This window comes from Sinocyclocheilus anshuiensis, unplaced genomic scaffold (assembly GCF_001515605.1).
Source record: "Sinocyclocheilus anshuiensis isolate Anshui unplaced genomic scaffold, SAMN03320099.WGS_v1.1 scaffold517, whole genome shotgun sequence".
NCBI classification, from domain to species: domain Eukaryota; kingdom Metazoa; phylum Chordata; class Actinopteri; order Cypriniformes; family Cyprinidae; genus Sinocyclocheilus; species Sinocyclocheilus anshuiensis.
The window spans coordinates 407,191-423,120 of NW_015536535.1; the positions used below are offsets into that span (position 1 = coordinate 407,191).

At 42.6% G+C, this 15,930-nt stretch overlaps 1 protein-coding gene across 1 annotated transcript in view; it reads left to right on the top strand.

Moving 5' to 3' along the window:
• Positions 1-9,647: 9,647 nt before the first annotated feature.
• Positions 9,648-15,930, top strand: part of LOC107695241 (endophilin-A1-like) — a 37,724-nt gene continuing 31,441 nt past the window's right edge. Inside the window, exons 1-2 of the mRNA XM_016495053.1 lie at positions 9,648-9,772; positions 10,172-10,524. Coding sequence (XP_016350539.1) covers positions 10,435-10,524 — 90 coding nt within the window. The 5' untranslated portion in view covers positions 9,648-9,772; positions 10,172-10,434. The remainder of the gene's footprint in view (positions 9,773-10,171; positions 10,525-15,930) is intronic.

Here is a 15,930-nt window from a genome sequence, read left to right on the forward strand (position 1 = left end):
TTATGTTTACTACGCAACACAATGCGTAAAAAGACAGTATAAGTCATTATAATCAGTAATTATGTCCCCAATGTCCCCACCAAATGCCTCGTTGTAATGGGTTTTAATGTTGTCTCGTCGCTCAACTGGGTTTCTAAACTGCCTATCTTCTGAAGCAAATCACGATAGCGCATCCTTCTTTTGTGTGAAAAGTGACACTGTCTTGCCTTGTGTCCCATACTTCCACAAGCAAAGCAAACAACTTCCTGATCTTTCCTAACTTTCTCTAAACAATGCCTTGCTTGTCACGGTTCATGGGTCCGTGCGGTCCTTTTGCGTCTTGTCATGTGTGTGGGTGTATGTCATTCATTAGTAGTGGCAGCTGGTGCTCTATCAGAGCGCGCCAGCTGCAACTCATTAGCGCTGCCTTTATAAGGGCTCCATGTTCAGTGTGTGTTTGTCGGTTCGTTAATTCATGTCCTGTCTTCTTGTCAGTCTCCTTGTTTCTAGTTGCGTCTAGCCCGTTTTGGAGTTCTTCAGCTCTCGCCTTGGGTGTGTTCGCGCTGAGTGGAGATAGCTGCTCGGGAGGTGTCCTGATCTTGACCGAGATACCTAGGGATTTCATCCTGTCTCTGTCTGTTGTGGGTTCTAAATAAACCTTTATTGCACTCGCACTTGGATCTTGAGTTTCACTCCCCGTAACAGAACGAACCAACCATAGGAATGGATCCAGCGAGTGCGAGAGAACTCAGAGACTTTTTGTCTAATAGTAACATCCGCATGGAACGTCAAGAGAACCAGATGGTGGCTACAGGACGTGCCGTTCAGACCCTGATCACTCAAGTTTCAGAACTTACCACACAGTTCCAGCATCTGAGGGCAGAGACAGTTGCGGATCAACAACCCACCTTGTCCGATCCACCTGTTCCGCCGTTTCCGACCATTCACACCCACGAGCCTCGTCTACCACCTCCAGCCTTTTATTCTGGGGAAGCCCAGTTATGTTGTTCATTTCTGGCCAAATGTTCCCTGTACATTTCCCTTCAACCATCATCGTTTCCTACTGAGGAGGCGAAGGTGGCGTTTGTGATCACGTTGCTCTCGGGACGGGCCGCCAGCTGGGGAACCACCGTATGGGAAAAGAAACTTCCTTGCTGTTGTTCTTTCCAGGCATTTTCCGAGGAACTACGGAAGGTGTTTGACCACGCCGCTTCTGGCAGAGAGGCAGCACGGCTTCTCGCAGAGTTGCGCCAAGGGGAGAGGACGGTAACTGACTATTCTATTGAATTTCGTACATTGGCTGCAGAATGTGGGTGGAATTCAGAGGCACAGTGGGACATGTTTTTGTTTGGGCTTTCGGACCCTGTCAAAGACGAATTATATTCGTCGGAATTACCTACCAGCCTGGATGAACTCATAGCTCTGGCCATTCGGGTGTACACCAGACAACGGAGGCGGGGCCAACAAGGACTCCGTGAACGGCCGCCCTCCTCTCAGAGTTCCTTGCCATTTGTCACTGATCAAACTGTGTTTTCCCTTTCAGAGCCCGAGCCCATGCAGATGGGAAGGTCTCATCTGTCGTTGCAGGAGAAGCAGAGACGCAGGACTAATGGGCTGTGTTTGTACTGTGGCACTGCTGGCCACATCGCAATGCGGTGTCCAGTAAAAGTCAGCACCCATCAGTAGGTAAGAGGTTACTGACGGGTGGGATTATGGTGAACAAATCCTCTTTTTCGGTCACTCATCTTCTGGCCAAGCTAATAATACAGTCACTACATCAGGATTGTGAGGCTTTAGTGGACTCAGGAGTGGAGGGGAATTTTCTAGACATTGGTCTCGCACAGAGTCTACAGATACCCATGGTGGAGCTTTCACAGCCCATCTCTGTGGTTGCGCTCAACGGCCAGTCCTTACCCTCCGTCACTAACACCACTGCACCTTTAAGACTCATCATCTCTGGTCAACACTCTGAGGTCATCACTTTCCTACTCACTAACACTCCCTCGGGTCCTCTGGTTTTGGGGCATCCTTGGTTGGTGCTCCATAAGCCCCATATTAATTGGGGAGGCAATGCTGTCCTGGGTTGGAGCGAATATTGTCATGCTTCCTGTTTGTTGTCTGCATGTTCTCCTGTCTCTTGTTCTGTGTTTCAGGAGGATCACTCGGACCTGTCTAATGTGCCCCATGAGTACCTTGACCTGAAGGGAGTGTTCAGTAAGTCTCGGGCTGCTTCTCTACCTCCACATCGTCCCTATGACTGTGCAATAGACTTATTACCAGGTACGTCTCCGCCTAAGGGCAAATTATATTCACTTTCCACTCCGGAGAGGGAGGCCATGGAGAAATATATTTCTGATTCTCTAGCAGCCAAGATCATCCGCCCCTCTTCCTCTCCGGCCGGTGCGGGGTTCTTTTTTGTGAAAAAGAAGGACAGCTCTCTTCGTCCCTGTATTGACTATCAGGGCTTGAACGACATCACGGTGAAGAATACTTATCCTTTACCGTTGATGTCGTCAGCTTTCGAGCGTCTGCAGGGGGCGTCATTTTTCATGAAATTAGATCTCCGCAACACTAATCATTTGGTTCGCATGAGAGAGGGGGATGAATGGAAAACCGCCTTTAATACCGCCAGGGGGCACTTTGAATATCTTGTTCTTCCCTTTGGCCTTTGCAACGCTCCCGCGGTTTTCCAAGCACTCGTTAACGATGTGCTGAGAGATATGGTAGATCAGTTCATTTATGTTTACCTGGATGACATACTGATATTTTCTCGTTCTCTCCAGGAACATGTTCAGCACGTCAGACAAGTGCTTCAGAGGCTGTTAGAGAATGGGCTTTTTGTTAAGGCGGAGAAATGCGCTTTCCATGCACAGTCTGTTCCTTTTTTGGGATACATCATCTCGGCCGAGGGGGTGCGCATGGATTCCGAGAAAGTTCAGGCTGTGGTGAATTGGCCAACCCCAGATTCCCGCAAGGCCCTGCAGAGGTTTCTGGGCTTTGCCAATTTCTACCGGCGGTTTATTCGCAATTTCAGCCAGCTAGCTGCCCCTTTGACGGCCTTAACCTCCACCAAGACTGTCTTCAGGTGGTCTAGTGCAGCGGAAGCTGCATTTTCCAAACTGAGAAGTTGCTTCGTTTCAGCTCCCATCCTCATAGCCCCTGATCCCTCCCGGCAGTTTGTGGTGGAGGTTGACGCGTCAGAGGTGGGGGTTGGTGGGGTACTATCCCAGCGTTCCCTCACGGACGGCAAGGTGCATCCCTGCGCGTATTTTTCTCACCGCTTGTCCTCCGCCGAACGCAATTATGATATTGGTAACAGAGAGTTGTTGGCAGTCAAGTTGGCCTTGGAAGAATGGCGTCATTGGTTGGAGGGTTCGGGGGTTCCTTTTGTCGTCTGGACCGATCACAAGAATCTTGAATACATCAAGTCCGCTAAAAGATTGAACTCTAGGCAGGCTCGGTGGGCTCTTTTTTTCGGCCGATTCGATTTTTCCATTTCTTACCGTCCAGGTTCTAAGAACATCAAACCGGATGCTAACCTGCTCCGGAGCAGGTTATCTTCAGAGAGCAAGTTACTATGGTTACTTACATACCCTGAAAGTAACCTCCGATTTTGGAACCGAAAGCTGAGGTTATCCACTTGCTTATCCTCAAACATACCTGGGTATGTCTCATAACTTGCTTTTTGGAATACCCCCTAGGTTGATGGCTCCCTTTTCAACTCAGCCCCAACTGCAAGCTGCTACTCACGTTGACTGCTGTCTGTAGCCATGGTTCAAGTCGAACGCACCTATTGGTTCCTTTGTATGTGTCAGGTTTTCATTGGTTGATTTATGTCATGTGACCCCTATTGTTTGATATATATGCCTTAAGTCTTTGTTTATATTATTTGCTTATGTTTGGGAAATAAAGCACTTGCACTTGGGTTCTGTCAACTTGCCGGCAGTGGACTAATTACATCAGCAAAATTAACTAATCTTTATTTCTAATCATTTTGTTCATTTGAGTGGACTTAAAGTGTTTTAAGATGGTCCACGTGGAAATCTGAGATAACATGAAAAAAGGCAAAACCATAAGAGCTGTGGCAACATCTCCAAGATGCTTGGAGAAATTTACCTGCAAAGCTAAACTGTGCACAAGTGTACTTGTGTCAATGTCACACTGGGCTCCCCCTCTCGCACTGTAAAACTGACCTAATGCCGGGTGCTCTGTTACCTCATGGATACATCTATCTTCCCTCTTTGTCAGAACAAAAGGCTATGGAGGATTATGTTAATGAGGCTCTCCAGCATGGACACATCTTGCCCTCATCTTTACCCGTAGCATCTTGTTTCTTCATTGCAAAAAAAGATTGAGGGTTGTGACAGCATATTGATTATCATGCCATCAATAATATACCTGCCAAGTTTTGTTATTGTCTTCCCTTGGTACCTGCAGCTCTTAAGACACTGAGAGGAGCCACTGTCTTCACCAAGTATGCACTTTGAAGTGCATACAATCTCATTTTTATCCAAAAAGTGACAAATGAAAGATTATGAATCCTACAGGGCACTATATGGGATATGGGCTGGCCAACGTCAACACTCCAGAAGTTCATGAATGAATCAACATGTGCAGCTGTGCATGCATTGCTTTATTTTATTTTTTATTTTTTGGTTTCCATTTTGAGCTTTCACAAATCCTTTTCCAATGTAATCCTTTTTGCTATTTAGCGTCAAACTCTGGAACAATCTACTGTACCTAACACGGGAGGCAGACACACTCTGTCATTTTAAATCTAGATTAAAGACCCATCTCTTTAACCTGGCTTACGCATAACACACTATTCCATTTCTACTATTCAAATCCATTAAAGGATTGTTAGGCTGCATTAATTAGGTCAACCGGAACCAGGAACACTTCCCATAACACCCAATGTACTTGTCACATGGTTAGAAGAATGGCATCTATGCTAATATTAGTCTGTTTAATTTTTATTCCATGGTCACCATAGCCACCCAGATCCAGACTGTATCCAAATCAGATGGTCACTGCAGTCACCTGGATCCAGTCCGTATTCCAGACCAGATGGTGGATCAGCACCTAGAGACAACCTCGACAACCCTGAATGTCAGCGCAGACCATGTCAACTAGATGAGCCCCAGAGACAGATCCCCTCCAAAGACCTTGTCACCTAGACAGCCATCGGGACAAGACCATGGGAACCAGATGAGTCATCTGCACAATCGGACTTTGTTGCAGCCTGGAATTAAACTGCTGGTTTCATCTGACCAGAGGAATAACAACACACTATTTCCCTGTTTAATACTATAAAGCTGCTTTGACACAATCTGCATTGTAAAAAGCGCTATATAAATAATGGTGACACGAATAGTGTGAGCAGTCAAGTCGCAGCTCGACAATCGGAACGTATAGTGTGAGTACATAAAACATGAGCTTTGGCTTTACATTGCATGCACTTTACTCATACAGTGAGAGTTAGTATTTAACAAAAACATATCTGAAATTGCACAGTGTATTCCCAGCTTAGGACGAAGTTCAATTCCTGTGTTACCTCATTGGACTGAAGGTGTGCATATGGGGCAGGGAATGGTCCAAGCGGTGCAGTCATGGCCACAACCAACTACAGTTGGACTTCAGCTCCTCTAACCGCACCTCTGACCTCCCTCCTCAAGAAAAAGCACAAGTCAGAGGTCTGCCGTTCTTCAAAATCCAAACCAATAACCTCCATTTCTGAAGCTAATGTCTCCACCAGAATAGAGGCAGTATTGTTTTAAGAGCACACTGATTCTTCTAAATTATATTTCTGCGCAATCATTTGCTGCAAGTTATGCCCAGCAGAAATTAAGTATGACATCAGAAACTGGAAGCTCATTGTCATCAAGATGGCACTTGAGGGGTGGTGCCACTGGCTTGAAGGTTCATATCATCCATTTCAGGTCATTACAAACCACAGAAATCTTGAATACTTTCTAGATGCAACAGTTCCCAACAACTCCTCACCTGAATTGGATTTTCCTCAATTCAAGATTGTTAGTCCCATCCTCTTGACCCTGAAGGACAATATTGCCAAAGCCACCAACTCCGAACCTCCTCTTGCAGAGTGCCTACCAGACATGCTATATCATTAGCATATCTCTATCATTTCCTCCATGCTCCTTCCGCTGTCCATTCCTCATTGTCCCTGGTCCACCTGGGAATGGATTCCCAAGGCTCACCATCTGGAATAGTTAAGAAGTCATGGCACCCTTCAAAATCATCTCCATCACCTCTGTCGTGCAGGTGGCCAGGGAACACGTATGCAGAACAGAACTTAGACCTTGCAGTGCACACCATCTCTAACCAACCCACCTGTGAAATTGACAATAGTACTGCACCCATGACTTCCAATATGACAGACGACACAGCAACAAAGTAGCCATTCCCAGGATTCGAGACACAATTCTACGAAATCCTGAAAAATGCAAATTCTGACCATCAGAAACTCCAGCACGTCCTGAACAAAAACAAACATCATTTATCAAAAACTCTTTACATGGTTTACATCTCAAGACACCTAAGTGGGTGGGACTATATTATGGGGCATGTTTGTATTCGGAAGTGATGACACTCACAGACAATCCGTTACAAATGGAGTCCAGTGGCACCTAAATGTTGCGCCTGCCACAAGATCTCTCACTGTTTACAGCCACCGGACACTCCGATTGATGCACGTGATATTAAATATTAATAACTCACCTTGGCTGTGGCATGTTCTGTGACAGCTGCGCCTAAATCTGACTAGTAAAGTGTAATCTGGGGCAGGCAGAGTAAAAGTAGCAGTGTTTTCTGTATGGTCACGTCCATCAGTCGGAGGGTAAACAGTGACAGATCTTGAGACATGTGAAAAGTGTTTGGTTAATGGTGAATATTGACCTATTGTGTGTACCTACCGGATCTATCGGATTGGCATGCGTACAGTCATGGCCAAAAGTTTTGGCAGTGACATAAATTTTGTGTTTTCAAAGTTTGCTGCTTAAGCCGTTGTGGTGTTCATTCACATTGTTTCTAGATTATTGTGTAGAGTGATCAGATGCATTTTAAATAATTGCTAAAAGCTTCATTGGCCAAAAAATGAACTTTTCACAAAAAATCAAATTTCACTGTTTTTTTATCCTGACACAAAATGACCAGCTAACATTAATTGACTAATCATATCAGCAGCACATGTGGGAAGTGTGAATGAGTACTAGTCAGGTGAAATCACTGTCATACTAATTAGATTGTAAGAGCAGACTGATTGCTATAAAAGGAGGGAAGAAGCGTTTCCAATCATTGTGTTCTTGTTAGCAATGGTTACCTCTAAAGAAACAAGTGCAGCCATCGTTGCTTTGCATCAAATGGCCTCACATGCAAGAAAATTGCTACAAAGAATATTGCACCTGAAAAAAACATTTACCGGATCATCAAGAACTTCAAGGAGAGAGGTTCGACTGCAGTGAAGAAGTCTTCAGGATGTCCAACAAGCACTAGGACGTCTCCCCCTGAGGAGTCAGCTATGGAATCGTGTCACCAGCAGTGCAGAGCTTGCTCAGGAATGACAGCAGGTTGGTGTGAGAGCATCTGCACGCACAGTGAGGCCAAGACTTTTGGACAATGGCCTGGTGTCAAGAAGGGCAGCAAAGAAGCCACTTCTCTTCTAAAAAAACGTCAAGGACAGACTGAAATTCTGCAGGAAGTACAAGGATTGGACAGCAGAAGACTGGTGCAAAGTTATTTTCTCTGATGAAGCTCCCTTCCGAATGTTTGGGACATCTGGAAAATCGATTGTTCGGAAAAGAAAAGGTGAACGCTACCATGAGTCCTGTGTTGTGCCAACAGTGAAGCATCCTGAAATCATTAATTCATCTCAGGCTCTCATAATTCTGCCCAAAAACACTGCCGTGAATAAAGAATGCCTGCAAGAGCGACTTCTTCCAACGATCCATGAGCAATTTGGTGATGATCCGTGCATTTTTAAGCACGATGGAGCACCATGTCACAAAGCAAGAGTGATAAAGAAGTGGCTCGAAGATCATTACATTGAAATTTTGGATCCGTGGCCAGGCAACTCCCCGGGTCTCAATCCCATAGAGAACCTGTGGTCAGTCCTCAAAAGGCGAGTGGTCAAGCAGAAGCCCTCAAATTGTGATCAACTCCAAGAACTAATAAGGCAAGAATGGATCGCCATCAGTCAGGACCATGTCACAAAGCAAGAGTGATAAAGAAGTGGCTCAAAGATCATTACATTGAAATTTTGGATCCGTGGCCAGGCAACTCCCCGGATCTCAATCCCATAGAGAACCTGTGGTCAGTCCTCAAATGGCGAGTGGGCAAGCAGAAGCCCACAAATTGTGATCAACTCCGAGAACTAATAAGACAAGAATGGATTGCCATCAGTCAGGATTTGGCCCAGAAGCTGATATCCAGAATGCCAGAGTGAATTGCAGAGGTTATGAAGAACAAGGGTCAACACTGTAAATATTGACTCCATTATATTTTTTGCCAATAAAAGCCTTTAAAGCTTATGATATGCTTATCATTGTTTTTCAGTATACCATAGAAAATAATCTACAAATGCCGAAGCAGCAAACTTTGCAAAACACAAAATTTATGTCACTGCCAAAAGTTTTGGCCATGACTGTACACAGATTGTGTGGAAACTGCGTTTGGATGTTTTCCACATATGGATAACACATTCGAAAGTACAATTTGCAATTCCTTTCTAAAATAGCCCAGAATATCCTTCCATATGTAACTACATCCCAACACAGTATGCAATGTGTACAAAAGAGAAAGGAAGAATTGCAATGTTTTGGAAAGAATTTGCAATAAGTAATATACTAAAATATGGTCCAAATGTGAGAAAACAAATTAATGCAATCATGAGATTTATTGGGAATAGTGGATTAAAAATATAGGTAGTAAGTGAGAAATATAGAACTCTACTCTTATATTTTAAAGCAGACAAGTTCACGGCATTAGTTTGACTAAGAAGCATCATTGAACAGTGTAACTCAATGAACATACAGTACCTTACCTGAAACAGAACACTTTTAAACAATATTCCTTTTGCACCTTGGAAACTGTGGGCTTACACACAAGCGCACACATCAGCATTTCTTGCACATGAGTCTCTTTGACAGGGAAAGGGTGTGGTATCGAAATTGAAGGTGAAAGATGCAAAATTAACGCCAGCAGGAGTCACTACTTGTGTAGTAATTGATGTAATTTTTTGACTGTACTAACGGATAAAAAATACCATAATGCATTTGCAGATATTTAGGAAACTACATTGACACTCTTGTTTCTTGGAAAACAATGCTGCAGCAAGTTATTCTTCTTTGAAATGTGCATTCCATGTCATTTTTGTTTTGGTGTGTGATTCCTCCCACTGGCAGTTTACCCAATAGTATTTCTACGTCCCGAGTTGCCAGTTGGCGGAAAATACAGTGTACTGCAGCTATGGAAGTCACAAACAAACCGGGACAGAGATTACAGATTCTATGTACAAAAGACCAAGCTTTAATAATGACGCTGGCGCCCTCCGCAGGATATTTATTATATTGCAGTTAAGGAAATATGCATTATCTCTGAATCACCTGACTATTATTTCTGTAATTTCATTGGTTTAAATCAGCAGAACTGAATGTCAATCAAAGACTGTTCATGTTCAGACATGTATCGAAGTTGCGTCAGTTTGTACTGATCATCGTGCTGATCTGGTCCAATTTCTCGCTGATTTTTGTTCATACTGTGTGCGTACATCTTAAAAGTAAGTAGTTAAATACTCTTTCGTGTATCTGTTGTTAGATTTAATTACATTTACGTTATATTGCAAAACTAAATGGTCGCTAATTCTTTGAAGTTGTCAGTACACATGTAACCTCAATCACGCATTCATTTCAGCATAAAACACGCTGAATAAGACTTTGAATGCAGCTGTTTTAATATTATGTGGAAATATTTAATTCTGCTTTATTTGATAGTTGATTTAAAGTGAATATATGTATAAACCTGAGGAAATATACACCTGCTGGACTTATAAATACGCCCAAATCTGCTATTGTATTATTACTTTATATTGTTCAGTTATTACTCTTTCTGCCTCATAATTGTGTATATATATATATATATATATATATTCATTATTGTTATTATTGTTCATTTATAGAACCACACCCATACTGATGTATGAATCAAAGACAACAGTAAAGGATCTTTTTTTGTGGACATGGACCAAGTGATTTATTGTTCTGCCTGGACAATATGTAGCGGTTGTCACCTAGTTTAAGAACTGCACCTTAAGAACTTTCATACAAAATCGGTCCTTCGAGCCGGATTAGGCAGCTACTACAGCAACACCAAAAAGACAGGCTACCCCAGATTCACCAGTGGTTCGACCACGTCGACAAGTCATCCCACCAAGATACTTAGATGACTTCTATGTTGATTATACTGTGCCACATCAGCCACTTCATTCTGATGATGAACAGTACACAAAGGGTGCCACTTGACCTGAACCAGGTAAAAGGCCTGCATTTGTGTTACTGTGACATAACTTGTACATATTTTACTAGTTACTTTTTCCAAACCATGATTCCTGACTAAATGTACAATCAAGTGAAACATTATGAAGATTCATTCACTGCATATATGTCTCACAACGCCAGGAAGTTTTTTTGTATGTTCTATAAAATAGACAGCAACGATATAAAAGTAATGTGAGTTATAATGTTAAAGCAAATTTCAGAAGGTTCGTTAACCCCATTCAAATACCAGTTCCGACACTGCTTGAACTCAGTGACTGGCTTGAATATGAGCTCAGAATACAAGAGGACGAGTCACAGTACGCTAGTCATTCAAGTAGAGCCTACTCTCAGCCACAGAGAGACAAGCAAAGAAACTCTAAGCCAGTGCAACGATTTGCTACTGTCTTACATGGTGGTGAACAGAGTAAACTGGCAAGTGCTACAACAATCGAGAAGGAGAAACCAAAGAGGTACTGCCCCTTTTGCAACACTGTGCAGCATTACTTCAACCAGTGCACTAACTTCAAACTGCTGAATCAAGATCAAGTGGAGTCGTGGCTGAAGTCAAATCACAGGTGCTTTAAGTGCGGCCGTAATCATCAGATTTCACAATGTACTCTTAAAGCCAAATGCAAAAAATGTGACAAGAGACATTTAGAAATACTGCACGACTTCAATGCCAAAGTGAAACATGAAACACAATCTTCAGCAGAAAACAGTTTTCTTGTAAACTCAGAAGTAGAGACACTGTATCTGGACAGATCAACTGCCTGCAGTAAAGTTCTTCTGAAAGTCAGCCGAGTGATCTTGAGAAATGGTGAGAAGCAACTTGATACATATGCCATACTGGATGACGGTTCAGAGAGGACAATGTTACTGTATGAAGCAGCACAGCAACTTGATCTTCAAGGACTACCTGAAGATATAGCCCTCCGTACTGTGAGACAAGACATACGGGTCGTTCATGGGGCGGCTGTTTCATTCTCGGTAGCCTCTGCATCTCAGCCGAACAAATCCTTCACCATTGAAAGAGCTTTCACAGCCAAAGAACTGAGCCTCGCAAAACACACTTATCCTGTTAAGTTGCTGCAGAAAAAATACAGACACCTGCAAGGTCTGCCTATTTCCCAACTGCAGCAGGCTCAACCACTCTTACTTATTGGCTCAGACTACCCGCATTTAATGACAGCCACAGAGCCAGTACGTCTTGGACCTCCTGGTGGTCCTGCCGCTGTGAAAACCAGACTTGGGTGGACTCTGCAAGGCCCCTCAAAGTTCCTTGCCAGTCAGCTCTCACCACAGCAGTGTCTATTAACCTCCACTTTGTCACCAGAAGCAGAACTGTTCAATAATGTACAGAAATTGTGGCAAATGGATACACTTCCATATCGGAGTGAAAAACTGATCACAAGATCAAGGCAAGACACAGAAGCAGTGCAAATTCTTGAGAAGAAAACAATCAGGCTGGCAGTCGGAGACATTCAAAGGTATGCAACACCCCTCCTCTGGAAAAGAAATCTTCCACCTTTGCAATCATCTAAAGAAGCAGTAACGGCTCATTTAAGAAGCACAGAAAAGCGCCTTTTGCAGAACACAGATCTTGCATCAGTGTACATTAATGAAGTGCAGAAACCTCTTCATGTATTCTGTGATGCATCGGAACGTGCATACGGATCAGTCGCATATATCAGTACAAGTGATAAACATGGTGAGACCCAAGTTTCATTTGTTGCTGTGAGATCGAGAGTGGCACCCAAACGACAACAGTCTGTACCACGACTCGAACTCTGTGCTGCCCTGACTGGTGCTCAGCTGGCTGCCACTTTGAGAAAAGAACTGACCATCAAGATTGATCAAGAACTATACTGGACTGACTCCACAACTGTATTGACTTGGCTTCAGTCGGACTCATGCACATACAAAGTGTTTGTCGGAACGCGTGTGGCCGAGATACAAGACCTTACAGACCCAAAAGCCTGGCGTTATATCAATTCAGAGTTGAACCCAGCCGACGACATTACCAGAGGACTCACTCTCTTTAAAATCTCAGAGCAAAGCCGATGGAATCAAGGTCCACAGTTCTTAACCCAGCCAGTTAGTAGTTGGCCTAAACAGCCACTTGATGTTGTATGCGATGACATTCAAGAACACCGCAGTTCTACTTTCTGTGGAGCATTATCCTCCAGTCAAACTGGTATCCCAGATATCTCTCAATATAATTCACTTCAAGATCTGATTAAGGCTACTGCTATTTCTCTTCATGGGGCGGCGGACGAAAGTGAACTCTCTGCTGACAACTATTCAGAAGCTGAACAGAAACTTCTGAGAAGAAACAGCCCAACTCCAGTCAGGTAAACCTGTATCTCACTCTAGTCGTCTTCTAACTCTTGCCCCAGAGTATGATCACCAAGCCAAATTAGTCAGAGTAGGTGGACACCACTTGGACTCAAACACAGTCCACCCCATTGTCTTAGATGCTGCTCACCCTCTCGTAAAGCTTCTGATTCAACATTGATAACCTCCTGTTACATCCAGGACCTGAGCGTGTGTTCGCAGAACTGAGACGGAAATATTGGATCATAAGAGGCAGAGAGGCAGTGAAAAAACACCAGCGCAGCTGCTTTGAATGTAAGAAATGGCGAGGGAAGCCAGAAATCCCCATGATGGCAGATCTTCCCCAGTCTAATCTTAGACTGTTTCGTCCAGCTTTCTATTCGACAGGCATTGATTGTTTTGGTCCCTTCCAGGTTAAGTTTGGACGCAGATGTGAAAAACGCTGGGGAATACTGTACAAGTGCCTTACTACCAAAGCGGTTCATATTGAACTTCTATCGAGCACTGACACAGACTCCTTTCTTATGTCGTTAAGAAGGTTCATAGCTCGCAGAGGGAAACCATATGAAGTGCTTTCTGATAATGGTACAAACTTCAAGGGAGGTACCACAGAACTTCAGAATGCCTTCAATACACTTCACCCAACCTTGAAAGAGCATCTGGCTTCTCAACAGATTCATTTCCGTCTAAACTCACCAAATGCACCGCATTTTGGAGGATCGTGGGAGAGAGAGATTAGGTCTATCAAGACTGCACTGCGCACCTCCCTTGGTTCTCAATCCGTGCCAGAGGAAGTACTGATCACGGTACTTGTGGAAGTGGAGGGCATATTAAACTCCAGGCCATAGGGATATGTTTCCTCAGACATAGCAAATATAGACCCTGTGACACCTAATTCCCTCCTCATGGGACGTCCAACTTCTGCATTACCACAACTTGTCTACCCAGAATCAGAAATGCTCAGTCCTTACGACTGATGGCGTCACAACCAGATTCTAATTGAAAACTTCTGGAAATGTTTCATACAGCATTACCTTCCAGACCTGCAACAATGACAAAAATGGCAAAGAGAATCTGAAAACCTTCAAACTGGTGAAGCCGTGATGATTGTGGACCAACAAGCACCAAGAGCCCTGTGGCAAATAGGTACAGTAGCCAAAGTCATTCCTGGGCAAGATGGACGAGTTCGGACAGCTGTAGTGAATGTCAAAGACAAAAGTTACACAAGGCATGTGGCTCGTCTGATTAAACTGCCTGCTCTACCTGATGACACCAACAAAGACTAAGCCTTTTCTTTATTTACAAATTTGATAAACAAATTTGGGGGCGGCTGTACAAAAGGCCAAGCTTTAATAATGACGCTGGCGCCCTCCGCAGGATATTTATTATATTGCAGTTAAGGAAATACGTATTATCTCTGAATCACCTGACTATTATTTCTGTAATTTCATTGGTTTAAATCAGCAGAACTGAATGTCAATCAAAGACTGTTCATGTTCAGACATGTATCGAAGTTGCGTCAGTTTGTACTGATCATCGTGCTGATCTGGTCCAATTTCTCGCTGATTTTTGTTCATACTGTGTGCGTACATCTTAAAAGTAAGTAGTTAAATACTCTTTCGTGTATCTGTTGTTAGATTTAATTACTTTTTTATCATCATGCTGATCTGGTCCAATTTCTTGCTGATTTTTGTTCATACTGTGTGCGTACATCTTAAAAGTAAGTAGTTAAATACTCTTTTGTGTATCTGTTTTTAGATTTAATTACTTTTACGTTATATTGCAAAACTAAATGGTCGCTAATTCTTTGAAGTTGTCAATGCGCACGTAACCTCAATCACGCATTCATTTCAGCATAAAACACGCTGAATAAGACTTTGAATGCAGCTGTTTTAATATTATGTGGAAATATTTAATTCTGCTTTAATAGTTGATTTAAAGTGAATATATGTATAAACCTGAGGAAATATACACCTGCTGGACTTATTAATATGTACAAATCTGTATGCTATTGTATTATTACTTTATATTGTTCAGTTATTACTGTTTCTGCCTCATAATTGTGTATATATATATATATATATTCATTATTGTTATTATTGTTCATTTATAGAACCACACCCATACTGATGTATGAATCAAAGACAACAGTAAAGGATCTTTTTTTTTGTGGACATGGACCAAGTGATTTATTGTTCTGCCTGGAAAATCTGTAGCGGTTGTCACCTAGTTTAAGAACTGCACCTTAAGAACTTTCATACATTCTACCTGAACTAAAAAGCCTTGGCATCCATTGAAAAAGCTGTGATCAGAGGTATATGTAAACGCAGAATGATCAACTCAGTTTACAGTGTAAGGCTTGTCGATCGACTTTGTCAGTTGTGCTTGTTTCTGTTGCATGTCCTCAATCTGACAATGAGCGTCGAGTCTGAGGAGGAGGGAGTGGGAGAAACAGTATTTTGAATTTGGACTGCAGAAGGGGAGTCATTTTCAGCCCTGGAGTTTCATGCCAGAGCGGCCCACTTTAGTTCATGACTGACTATAGCTATTACAATAATGTAATGAAAACTCCAGTATATAAGTCTGCAATAGTGCACTGTTCTCTACAGACTTGTAAATCATTATATTTTTCTACAGCTTTGTTTTTTTTTTATAATTTTACTGGCCTTTTCAGCGCCGCCTTTGCGCTTTCTATTATACATTTTTTAATCTATTATATTTTGCTCGCATATCTCCAACAAAATATTTGTAGGCCTACTGTACTATAATGTCTGCCTGCAGTTAAAAAGTTCTCGAAATATTCACATTTGTTTTGTTTAACCTATATTCTAAAAATAATTTTAATGTCATACAAAAAAAAAAAAGTCATCGGCCTGAATAAATTGTACCATTATAAAATTGTGACCGCACAAGTTGTGTAGTAATTTAGGAGGTGAAAATACTGTGAAATTACATACAAATGGCAAGAGATTTGAAAGCATAATAACTGAACGTCTATGATATGCACTTACATTTTTTGAACTAAAATGGCTATTATTGCAACCATATAGCCTATGCATGAATGAAA